Source organism: Symsagittifera roscoffensis, chromosome 10 (genome assembly GCF_963678635.1).
Source record: "Symsagittifera roscoffensis chromosome 10, txSymRosc1.1, whole genome shotgun sequence".
Lineage (NCBI taxonomy): Eukaryota > Metazoa > Xenacoelomorpha > Acoela > Convolutidae > Symsagittifera > Symsagittifera roscoffensis.
Genome location: NC_087071.1, coordinates 28512623 through 28526313, shown reverse-complemented (window position 1 = coordinate 28526313; position 13691 = coordinate 28512623). Strand labels below are relative to the sequence as shown.

Genomic DNA, 13691 nt, shown 5'->3' with positions numbered 1-13691 from the left:
TGCAAGTCACAGCGGTCTGAAGGCGTACTTCGAACAAGAAGTCGAGACTAATGTTTTGGCACCAATTAAGTTTGCGTCAGGTTTTTCTAAATAAGGCGGAAGCAAAATATACTTCAAAGTAACTCGAACTATTGACAATCGTGTGGTTATACGAACATTGTAGAACGTATTTTTGATAACAGAATTAGAGTCCTAAAAGACCACAAGGCTATCATTTCTGCACACAACCAACATTATGGTAAGTAATCATACCAGTCCTTTCGACGCTGTGGGCTGATGGCCTTTTGCGCTTTGTTACACCAAATCAGGCCTTCATTGAATGCAGTTTCCGATTAATGACAAGTTGAAACAATCGAATTAGATGGTCATTGTTGTATGGGAAACAATCGCTCTTCCGTACTGGTCTCATTATCGACTCAGGGAGCTTGGATAATAGTTTAAAGGGGTTGCCGTCTTATAAACAAGAAATACAGCCACTTAGAACGCTCCGTCACTTGTCTGAAGCCATAAGGGGGCGGTCAAATTTTAAACACACAATCCACTTATCGTAATGTTAACTTGACGGATCGTCGCTAGAGGGCAAAAGGATCGCCGCTCATTTCAGCTCTCGACCAATCGAAATGTGATATGCGGAGTAACTTGCTACTTCGTCAACCAATAGAAGGTGATGAGTTATCCGCGGGGACGTTGAGCCAATCACGAGCTGATATGCAAATTGCGAGTCGTAGGCATCAAAAAGCGTGTTAAAAACACTGTCTGCGACTGAATATAACACTTTTCATTTGCTCTAGACCATCTCTCATATTGAAATCAAGTAATAGCATTATCGTTACCCCTAACAACACTCTTGAGCAAATTAATCTACAAAAATTATAATCGCACTACCGGAGATACAAAAGTTTAATGTACTTTTCTATACACCTTTAATGGCTTGTAACAAGCAACCATTCTCACGGGAGGACAAACAAGACGTCGCGTCTTACAATATATGTTAGAACTCAAAGTGAAAATCCCAAGTTTTTTTCATAACAATACCTCCAAAAAATCTGGAAGTAAGTGCGATGCAAGTCACAACGGTCCGAAGGCGTACCTCGAACAAGAAGTCAAGACTAATGTTTGGGCACCAATTACGTTTGCGTCAGGTTTTTCTAAATAAGGCGGAAGCAAAATATACTTCAAAGTAACTCGAACTATTGACAATCGTGTGGTTATACGAACATTGTAGAACGTATTTTTGATAACAGAATTAGAGTCCTAAAAGACCACAAGGCTATCATTTCTGCACACAACCAACATTATGGTAAGTAATCATACCAGTCCTTTCGACGCTGTGGGCTGATGGCCTTTTGCGCTTTGTTACACCAAATCAGGCCTTCATTGAATGCAGTTTCCGATTAATGACAAGTTGAAACAATCGAATTAGATGGTCATTGTTGTATGGGAAACAATCGCTCTTCCGTACTGGTCTCATTATCGACTCAGGGAGCTTGGATAATACTTTAAAGGGGTTGCCGTCTTATAAACAAGAAATACAGCCACTTAGAACGCTCCGTCACTTGTCTGAAGCCATAAGGGGGCGGTCAAATTTTAAACACACAATCCACTTATCGTAATGTTAACTTGACGGATCGTCGCTAGAGGGCAAAAGGATCGCCGCTCATTTCAGCTCTCGACCAATCGAAATGTGATATGCGGAGTAACTTGCTACTTCGTCAACCAATAGAAGGTGATGAGTTATCCGCGGGGACGTTGAGCCAATCACGAGCTGATATGCAAATTGCGAGTCGTAGGCATCAAAAAGCGTGTTAAAAACACTGTCTGCGACTGAATATAACACTTTTCATTTGCTCTAGACCATCTCTCATATTGAAATCAAGTAATAGCATTATCGTTACCCCTAACAACACTCTTGAGCAAATTAATCTACAAAAATTATAATCGCACTACCGGAGATACAAAAGTTTAATGTACTTTTCTATACACCTTTAATGGCTTGTAACAAGCAACCATTCTCACGGGAGGACAAACAAGACGTCGCGTCTTACAATATATGTTAGAACTCAAAGTGAAAATCCCAAGTTTTTTTCATAACAATACCTCCAAAAAATCTGGAAGTAAGTGCGATGCAAGTCACAGCGGTCCGAAGGCGTACCTCGAACAAGAAGTCAAGACTAATGTTTGGGCACCAATTACGTTTGCGTCAGGTTTTTCTAAATAAGGCGGAAGCAAAATATACTTCAAAGTAACTCGAACTATTGACAATCGTGTGGTTATACGAACATTGTAGAACGTATTTTTGATAATAGAATTGGAGTCCTAAAAGACCACAAGGCTATCATTTCTGCACACAACCAACATTATGGTAAGTAATCATACCAGTCCTTTCGACGCTGTCGGCTGATGGCCTTTTGCGCTTCGTTACACCAAATCAGGCCTTCAATGAATGCAGTTTCCGATTAATGACAAGTTGAAACAATCGAATTAGATGGTCATTGTTGTTTGGGAAACAATCGCTCTTCCGTACTGGTCTCATCATCGAATCAGGGAGCTTGGCTAATAGTTTAAAGGGGTTGCCGTCTTATAAACAAGAAATACAGCCGCTTAGAACGCTCCGTCACTTGTCTGAAGCCATAAGGGGGCGGTCAAATATTAAACACACAATCCACTTATCGTAATGTTAACTTGACGAATCGTCGCTAGAGGGCAAAAGGATCGCCGCTCATTTCAGCTCTCGACCAATCGAATTGTGATATACGGAGTAACTTGCTACTTCGTCAACCAATAGAAGGTGATGAGTTATCCGCGGGGACGTTGAGCCAATCACGAGCTGATATGCAAATTGCGAGTCGTAGGCATCAAAAAGCGTGTTAAAAACACTGTCTGCGACTGAATATAACACATTTCATTTGCTCTAGGCCATCTCTCATATTGAAATCAAGTAATAGCATTATCGTTACCCCTAACAACACTCGTGAGCAACATAATCTACACAAATTATAATCGCACTACCACCTTTTCCTTCGATCTAGCACAATGAGATGTACTCCGGGCCCAAATTATCTTCGATCTCGTTCAACCAACCGAGGCAACAGACTGGAACTCATACACAACCAAAATCAAATACGCAAAAATGCTTCTTGAGATCGGTTCATCGCAGCACGATCTACTACCTGAGCTAACAGAGAAGTACCAACTTCTGGGCCTGATGAAGAAAATATTGTGAACAAGGACGTCTCTTCAGTCAATAGAAATTGGTGAAATTTTGGATAAAGGCGGCGTTAGTCAACGAATGCGTAATCATCGACAAAATATTGGCAGTCCCAGGGCAATTGAGATCGGTCAAGTTGACGAGGTTAAACTGCTCGCAACAAGGACAAGAAGTTACGATAACAGCCTCCAAAAAAGCTGGTGGCCAGTCCTCTTTGGTAGAACTTAAAAACATCTCAAGTACTTAACTCTTCTAAGCCGCTTTCGGAAATATAAGCCCCAAGTAAAGATGTGCAAACTTATTTTGTGCGCCCGATTGCTGACGAAAACGACAAAGAATCTTCATTTTAAGCGCGATTGTTCGGTTCTCTAAGTTTCAGTCTGTTATACTTTCAAAACCATCAGGCGCAAAAAAAATTGTGAAATTGTCAAATTGTCCATAGTCGATTCGAGCTGATCATGCTTCAGGTTTGAAAATGAAGTGATTATCCACTTTTGTAAAGAGAGAAGCATTAAACCTATTCTTCCACCGGTTGAAGATCAAAGAGGCAACGGTTTGGTAGAGCGTGCGATTCAGACGGCTAAACGAAAGTTGGCTACCTAAATCTTTACCACAATTTAAGTACCTTAAAATCGGACTTATAGCAAATAACCGAAGACATTAAAATAGCTAAATCTTCCGCCCGCAAAATTTCCAATTCGAAATTCATTTTGAATGCAAGTCTAAAACCTAATTTTCAGTCGCATTAAAAAACATCCTAAGTAATTGTTTTTTAGAACAAGAACTTGAGAGGAACTTGTTGACTCCCGCTCAGATAGCAAGTCAAGACTATAGCAGATACCGAGTAAAGTTGATCCACCGTGGCACTTCTAGCCTTAATGTGTCACCGAAATTTAGCTTGATGTTCACGGTGGGCTGAGAGGTAGGGGACAGTGAACCCTAAATGGCGCCAAACGACTTGGGGAAGGTTGCTAATGTGTGGGCCAATCAGGAGCCGAACCTCCTTCTGGAGAAAAGACGGATAATTGTGATGGTGCTAACAGTTCGTCATTCAGACCTAGCACACAGCTTTTATAGCATGCCAACAATCCAGCGATACCGGCCTTATCACGTAGCCAACACCTTGATCAGATGCAATCTTCTCGCAGCCTTCAAAAAAAATAGAAATAGAAAAATAATTATCGAAAATCCTAGGCTTGTAAAGGTATTCCGAAAATTGTTGACAGAAAATTAGGAAAACTACTATTCAAAATCATTAAAATCAGATTCATCAAAATCAGGGACAATACGTACATCACGGAAAACGAAATTTTTTACCGGAAAAATTACATCTGCATACAGTTTAACCACAATTGTCGTAAAATTTCACCTTGTCAGGGATAATTGGGCGAGAGAATTGCTTCAGCTCAGAGAAACCACTTTCGTCTGCTCCAGTATCGAGTACCAACAATCTGTTTTCCCCTGACTCAAGTGAAGGCTGAGTAGTGAACCTCCCCATTTCTGCGACACACGCGTCGTCTTCAACATCGTTCAACGAGCAGCGGCTTTTTCCAGTTACTTTCAAGTATCCCGACAAAATCGAGAAGGCTTTCGAGGTGACCCCATTTCCAGAGAAGGTGATCGTGAGGCCCACTGACCCCACTCCTCAGAACACGACAGTGTCCTCCCACAAGTCTCGATTTCGTCCCCGTTGGCGACTCAGTCGGATGTGGAAGTAGGTACCATAAATCCTAATCAGATCCCTGACCAATCCGAGATTACCAGAGCCGCGGCTTGTAAAAAACCCACAAACATTTTTGGCGATCTTTTTTAGGCCCGATCACGAAAGAGCAGTCGACCCATGCAAATGGACGAAACACGCGGATGAGCCAAAAGCAGCAGAGAAATAGATGAAAGACGTTAAAATATTCAGTACTAAAGCCTTACTAAAATTTTTGGCGATCTTTTTAGGCCCGATCACGAAAGAGCAGTCGACCCCATGCAAATGGACGAAACACGCGGATGAGCCAAAAGGAGCAGAGAAATAGATGAAAGACGTTTAAAACTTCAGTACTAAAGCCTTACTAAAAGTTTTGGCGATCTTTTTAGGCCCGATCACGAAAGAGCAGTCGACCCCGTGCAAATGGACGAAACACGCGGATGAGCCAAAAGCAGCAGAGAAATAGATGAAAGACGTTTAAAACTTCAGTACTAAAGCCTTACTAAAATTTTTGGCGATCTTTTTAGGCCCGATCACGAAAGAGCAGTCGACCCCGTGCAAATGGACGAAACACGCGGATGAGCCAAAAGCAGCAGAGAAATAGATGAAAGACGTTTAAAACTTCAGTACTAAAGCCTTACTAAAAGTTTTGGCGATCTTTTTAGGCCCGATCACGAAAGAGCAGTCGACCCCGTGCAAATGGACGAAACACGCGGATGAGCCAAAAGCAGCAGAGAAATAGATGAAAGACGTTTAAAACTTCAGTACTAAAGCCTTACTAAAAGTTTTGGCGATCTTTTTAGGCCCGATCACGAAAGAGCAGTCGACCCCGTGCAAATGGACGAAACACGCGGATGAGCCAAAAGCAGCAGAGAAATAGATGAAAGACGTTTAAAACTTCAGTACTAAAGCCTTACTAAAATTTTTGGCGATCTTTTTTAGGCCCAATCACGAAAGAGCAGTCGACCCCATGCAAATGGACGAAACACGCGGATGAGCCAAAAGCAGCAGAGAAATAGATGAAAGCCGTTAAAAAATTCAGTACTAAAGCCTTACTAAAAGTTTTCCTACCGCGGGGAATATCGTAAGGCGACCCTTCGCTGCCTCTTTCAATCTATGTATATCTATAATTTTTATGTCTATTATTATGTGTTAAATCTTCATACGACTCCATTGAAGGCCGCGTTCAACTAGTTAAAATGTGATGATGTCAGTGGTACAATATCCTTAACGTGATACAGTTATTCTACTCTGAGTGCTTTATGTATTCAATACAAAACGGCATTTGTAAATGTCTATTCTACCGATACAGTGTATCTAACTATTCTTTACATAAAGTAGCTACTTTTATTATTTATTTATTTATTATTTGCTTTTAACTCGTTAGCCTTAAGTCAGTACTAGACGGGTTATGTCACACTTCCAAGAATAAAAAGACCTCGCATAGAGAATTTTGATACCAATCGGTCCAGCTACTTCACTTTTCGAAGCAAAACAAGCAGACAAGCACGAATCAGACCTATAAAAACAGGTAAGCTTTTCAGAGAAGTTACGGAACAAAAAACACGACCATCCTCAGTATTGTGAAATTGGAGATGAAACTGTGACGCCGGCTGAAACTACAATCAAACTATCCAATAGATTAAGGTCCTCAGAAAGCACTCAGACATTGCTATCTCAATTTCAAACTGAAAAAAACTAGAGGTTTTTCAGAAACAAAACCATAACTTAGTTAAATCCTCCTGCACAAGCAGATGCGTTCCCGCATTAAAATCGGACTAAAGAAACTAGACTGAAATTATTGTCAGAGTTGGCCATAGCTGAATCCCCATCCGGACTAAAGAGCCTCGAGTCGAGTGTAAAAAAAACTCCAACAGACGGCAAAAAAATGCCGATCAAAACATCAGTAACGCAAGACGGCTATTTCCGATACAGGTAATTTTGCCACATTCTTTGCCACAGAGTCTTTTATGCTTTGCTTTTGAATGATTAGGAAAAGACGGTGGGCTGTTTTTTCATGTAGAGAAGTTTGCCAGAGAATTTCAAAACTGGGATGTTGAGCCTACGTGATAATAACTTTAACAAAGGGAAACGGAAGATTTTACTGCTTCCCTGGGCGTCAAGGAATGATCTAATTAAAATTATGAGGACATCAAATCAATCGCAGAGAGCCAACTCTTAAAAAAGTGTCGGTGAATTTCCTAAAGATGGAAAATAAAACTTTTTAATCTGAATCAACTTCATCATGGTTTAATTGAGCTTCTTTTTGATCAAGTAGTAATTTTATCTCTAGGACAAGTTCGTACTAAATCTCTACAGGCTAAATTCATATTATATGGCGGCATTTTTATATTTTTTCAAAATAATTTTACACTTTTTAAAAAAGTTTCTTGTACTTTCCAGACTTGTTTTTTTTTTGCTAATAACTCATGCATACTGTCGCGTACTATATTATGTGATTACTTTCAGTATTATAATCGCAAAATCTGAACAATTTTATCCACCCACCTGTTGACCATGAAAATATATGTCCGTATTAAATCAACGGGAAGCAAATTATATTTTTTTCCTAATTAGTGGACTGTTGTGATTGCTCACTTTTTTACATAAGATTGTTTGTTACTTTCTGGCTGTGATTGCATTCAAGCCGTTGGAGCGGTAATACCATTGTTGGTGGTCGTATTGTTCCAAAACAGTTTTCAACTTAATATATTTTTCATTCCTATATCACTTTTAATCTTAGTTTATTTAGTATCTTCGAAGTATAGAATTTTAGCACTTCAAAAATTTTATTTTAAGAAACTTATAAAAACATTTTTATTCTTACTGTTCTTATATATTAATAGTAGTGTCATAACTTGAAATTTTCATTAAACAAAAAACGGGATTGAAAAATATTTTAGACAATCTGAACTTCATTTTCAGAAAAACAAAAACATCAAAAGAAAAAGTAGAAAAAGTCAGACCCGCACTGCAAAAACGGATTAGAATTCATTTAAATATGAAAAAAGTACGTTGATTAAATTTAGAGCAATTTTAGTATGAAAAAAAACTACGAAGATAAAAAAAAGATACAGATTGATTTGGATCGATTTAAATAATCTAAAATCCCAGCTAAAAAAATTGATCCAAATCGATTTTGAATCAATTTAAATCCAAATTTTTTCCAGTCCTAATTTGTTTTCATTTTCAGGGGATTTAAATAGATTTTTTTTCTTTCCAGCTTCATCAGTTTTGAACTTTTATTGCATTTATTCATTGCCTATCATTTTTTTTTTACATCCAAGCGTATTGTAGCATAGAAAAGACCAAATAAAAAGACCAAAATATTGTTCAAATCTTATGATTTTTTGGCATATTTTAATTTTACAAACTGATCTATTTTGTCCTTTTTCTTGATCGTTTTATAAGTCTTTGCTCTGATTTTCAAAAAAACTTTCTATGATTTCATTGATTTAAAATCAATAATAAAACATTTCATTTAATTTTTTTTCAATGAATAAGTTTTTTTGTGTGTTAGCAAATAAAAGGACATAAACGAGTCTGAAATTTCATTTAAATCAATTTAATCTAATTTTTAGGACACTTAAGCCTATCAAAAATTTTCCAGAAAGATCGATTTAAATCTATTTAAAATCCATGTAAGTTCATAAAATGTACATTGTTAATCGATTTGGATCCGTTGAAAATCAATTCAAAATCAAATTAAGATGATCCGAAATCATTTTTGTCGGTGCGGGGATAGCTTAAGCAAAAAAAGTCAGAAATTTTAGTTTACACGAGAGAATGTTTTATGGACGTAGAAACTTTTTTGCTCTTTCAAAATCAACAAAACATTATTACGCTTGGCTCTCATCAAATAGTATGGCAAAACCGGAATTTAATTGATTTCTCAGTGCATATAAAAAACAGTCCCATACATAACAGTTCAATACAAAACAGTCCAAAAAAGCATGAAGGATACAAAAAAACTGTCAAATACAAAACTGTCCGAATTATGGTTGCCGCTTGGCGGCGATAACCGGCTCTAAATTTTGTAGACCTTTTGTTGGCAAGCTCGCGACACGTTGGGGTGACTCCGGTGGTCAATACTTTGTTGTTTATTTTAGTTGAACATAAACAACATAAAATAAATATTACTTGGGACTGTTTTTCGGACTTTTTTCCGTTCATTTTAACATTTTTCCTGACTGTTTTGTCTTGGACTGTTTTTTATGGGCCTGTTTCGTAAATACAGAGTTTTCTCCTTGCAGCTCGAATAAACATTGAACACTTATGAGAATTACTTATCCCCTAATCATGTACACATAATTTTTTTGTCTTAAAGGAAATTGCGCGAAAAAATACACCAATCCATTTTTTGGTCTCACTGCAGTTAGTTGATCAACAGAACTGTTAAAAAGGCAATGCTTTTTCATCAGATTGTTTAAATTTGCGTAGTGTACCTCAATTTATTGGGTACCTTAAATCGTTTGAAAAAAAAGTAAAATGTTTTCTTTTTAATTTTTGAAAAAATTTTGCGTACACAAAATCAAAAAATGTTCACTTAAAATCAACAATTGTATGAACAATTAAAAATCGGTTTGGTAATAAACAGGGGCCACCTTTGACATCAAATCAATTTAGGAACTGCTTCGTTGATGAGCATCAAAAAAATAATTACCTGAACAAAAACTTTTTTAATGATTCCGAAAACGCAGAGAGGTTTTAAAAGAAATATGTCTTTAAAACACTGTTAATGTAGTTCACAGAAAAAAAAACAACTTCCGGATAAAACAGTAGTGATGATTGATTTTCCTGCAAAATTATTCAAACGAGAATTCCACAAAAAAGAGTATTTTTTCTAACCTTTTCGATAACTTTTTCGATATCACAGCAACTATTTATTTTCAGTGGGATCGATTTATGATTTTGGAACCTAAGGGTTCTCATATTGACAAAAATTAAACATAAAGAAACTTTTTTCCAAAATGCATTTCTTAAGTCAAGAATTTAGATCAGTTTTTTAAAGTAGAACAGCAAATAAAACTGGTAACTTCAATTTATAACAATTTTTTCATCTGCAGAAAGTCCGCATATCGTAAATGCTAAAAAAACTTCCCAGTTCAATTTTAGTGGAAAAAAACTGAAAAGCAAAAATTAACAGAATCATGTAATTTGATTAGAGTCGACCGACTCAAGAAAGTTTTGTGTTTATTCTGTGTATAATGTTAAATTGCTTTGAAACAAAGGTGCAAAAAATCTCAAAAGATCTATTTAGATCTAAATTAAATCAACTTAGATTGCTTTGGCTTAGAAATACGATCAAATTAAATCGTTTTAAAATTCATCCAGATCCATCATTATTCGCATTTGTTATTATAGATACTTTTTTGCAACTAAAATTGACCCCTTTTTTCCAATGCGGGTACTTTTTTGATTATTCTGGAAATCTGGATCACATTTTATTTCATAATTTAACATCTTCATTTTACACGCATAATCTAAAATAGCTGTTAGTTCCAGATGCACAGTTATATAGCTATTGTTCTGTCTAGGTCAAACAAAAATTAATTTTTACCATTTTTTAATTTTTTTCAAAAACCGGTAAATACACTTACTCCGCCATCCAATAATAGCCACTTCACAAGCTAAAAAATCAGCTCCATCGTCGGATTGCAGTACGATTCTGTCTGTGTAAATTCCAGACGGACAATAGGTTCCAGGGAATGTGCCAAGAGGGTTTAGAGTGAACAGTTGTTGTCCTATTCCAGTTCCACATTGTGTCACACTGCCAGCGGCTGCCCCCTCTTTAGGACCGCCCTCAACTATTACATACAAATCCTGGGACATCTGCGTTTGATTGGCTGCCTCTGAAAAACACAAATAAGATAGAAGTTTTTCTGATATTGTATTCCATGAACGCATAAGCGATTGCTCCCCACGAGTTGAATATAGATGCAAAACAGAGCAAAAAAAAACAATAGAAACTGATAAATAAAAAATTAAGTCATAAAAAGTAACATTTATCTTTATGGACAATTAAAATTGAATTAATAATAAACAAGTTAATTGAGAAGAACGTTTAGGATAAATTTAATGCTTTTTAAAAACTTTTTTGATTTTCTTACGAGAAGTATTTAGAATCAAAAACACAAGTCGGGCAGAAATTCAATAAATATCTTTGTAACATGCGTAGTGCTATTATTTAGAAATGTTGTGCGTAATTTAAGTATATTTATAAGAGCTGATAATCATTACATCTCATTCTACTTGCAACACTCTTGAAATACTTCTTCCCGCACTGAAGTTTCATGGATAATAATCGATTATTGGACTTTCATTGTCAGTCTCTATAAAATAACAAAAATATTTGATTGAAAATGGATTATAATGATAATATTTTTAGGGCAATAAAATCCCCATATAATCTATTATAATCGATTATAATCGCGATTATTTTCAAAAAATTTTATCAAAAGAAAAAAAATCCATTTTAGTCGATTATAATGGATTATAATCCCTTGATTTAAATCTTTTCGGGATGGAGGGTACGAGCGGGGTGGTAAACGTGGGGGTGGTCAAAAATGCTGTTTTTGGGCACTTTTTGGAATATTAATACATATTGGCCTCTTCAAAATTACTACATATTGGCCGGCCTGGATGAACGTATTGCATGTTGCAAAAAAATAGATTCACAATTTTTATGGGTTTTACGTACAAAAAATAATCCATTAAATTGAAAATTAAAATGGATTATAATGATTATAAATCGATTATAATGGATTTTATTGATTTTTTTTTTCAAAAATAATCGATTGAAATGGATTACATATCCATTACGTTGTCTAAACTTGCTATGATAATCGATTATATAGACATTTTAGTCAACAAAAATCCATTATGTCGATTTCTATCCATGAAACTTCGGTGCGGGTTCCAACAAATCTTGCTGAAAAAAACGTTAGTCTCGCTTTATTCTGGATTCTTGCGAAGTTTGATTTCTGTTTGCGAAGTCTAGTGAGAGTTTGCTTTGTACTAAGCAATTGAATGTCTTTTTTGCTGTTATTATTAAGTTCGATGCTTTTGTTTTTTCTACTGGTCTGTATCATATATTTAGCAATATCCTACACCTTAGATTCCTGAAATAATATCCCTGAGAGGTGAATGAATACAAAAATACTGCATGAATGCAAAAAACACAAATATTTTTTAGAAAGCTTATGAAATAGGACGATTTTTTTGATAAAAAATATATCATATATTGATAAAAAATATTATAATCACAAGTTTTTGAAGCGCTAGTTATTGTTCTGGCCATTAGAAAGGTGGAGGAGTTTTATATTTGGGTTTGTTTCATCGCACCGACTATTGAAAATGGGAAGGAACTTTGTATTCGGGTGTGTTTAGTTTTTTGAGATGTTTTCCACGCAAAATTAAATAGTACAATTGATCATCGGACTCGATTGAAAATATATATCATATTAAAGACCTCGCAGTCGATATTCGAAACCACAGTAAAAAAATTGAAACACTAAAAAGTTTTCCCAGTGTCGAGAAAAATCAATTGAAAATTTTTGATTTTTCGTCTCATTTCGAGCGAATAAAGCAAGCGTGTAGCCTTATTATGGCTTAAAAGCTTATAATATGTTAATTTAAAAAGCAAAAACTTAGCTTGATGGGCAAACGTTAGAATACTTTGAGTGTTTAACGCCTTTTTGGACTCAAAAAATTCAAAAAAAAAATAAAACAAAAAACTGTAATAAACGAAAAAAATTTGCATATTTTTTGCTCCTAATGCTTTATCTTTTTTTGCAAAAAGTATTTTTTTGTTTTTTAGTAGTTTTCTGCAAAAATTGTTTTTCATTTTGCATATTAAAGTATGGCTGTCAAATATGTCTAATCTCTAGTTTTCGGTACACCGGTTTTTTATACCTAATATACCTTGTTCACCACGCCGAAAGTAAAACGAAAATAATATGAAAAAAATCTGCATAGTGAACGGCTATACTTGTTCTTATTAAAAATGATTACTGAAAAACAAGAAAAACATTCAATACATATGTTTGCTCGAAATACATATACAGTGCATCAGCATTTTTCTTCTAGGTAATAGGACTCCAGTTCTGTGGGATTGCTTTTACTTTTTTGTGCGACTAATTGTCTAGTTAGAAAGAAAAAAGAAAAAGATTGAAAAACCTTAGGTTTTAAAACTTCTTACATTTACATGGAGTCTTCAGATTGCGCCTAAAAACGTCTTCGGTCAGCACGCTTGAACATTGTCTGCAATTTAGTTCCAAAACGCAGCAGTAGAAAAATGTTTGACTTATATACTGTAATTTAGTTCTTACTTGGAATAACGATTTACTCGTTCTACCACAAGGTAACAGGGGCAACACAATGATGCAGAGATAACTTTTCATGTGAATTGCTCGCAAATGTTGAAAAACAATCGTTGCAATTTCAATAACAAATGGAGATTTAACCGGCAGCCATCCAGCTCAGTTAGAGCCGAAAACATATGCGCTCTACCATGTATGAGGAAAATGAAACAAGCAGCTGCATTTCGAGCGCGCTAAACTTCGTATCTACTCAGCGGTCATATGAAAACAAAGAGGCTGCTACAATTCTCCAGCCATGAAATAACAAAGTAACGAACTATATGAGCAGCGCTTCCAGATGATACATTTCTTCATCTTCTACAGAAATGCCTTGATAGAGTCTAGTAATACAATTAATCTGATATACTAACAATTAAACTTCATCACAAAAAATTTTAAGTTTCTGACTGATTTTCATTCCAAT

At 35.8% G+C, this 13691-nt stretch overlaps 1 protein-coding gene across 1 annotated transcript in view; it reads right to left on the bottom strand.

Moving 5' to 3' along the window:
• LOC134855024 (uncharacterized) overlaps positions 1 to 13691 on the bottom strand; it is a 93966-nt gene that overhangs the window by 66696 nt on the left and 13579 nt on the right. The window contains exon 3 of the mRNA XM_063871404.1: positions 10508 to 10759. Within this exon, the coding sequence (XP_063727474.1) occupies positions 10508 to 10759 (252 nt within the window). The remainder of the gene's footprint in view (positions 1 to 10507; positions 10760 to 13691) is intronic.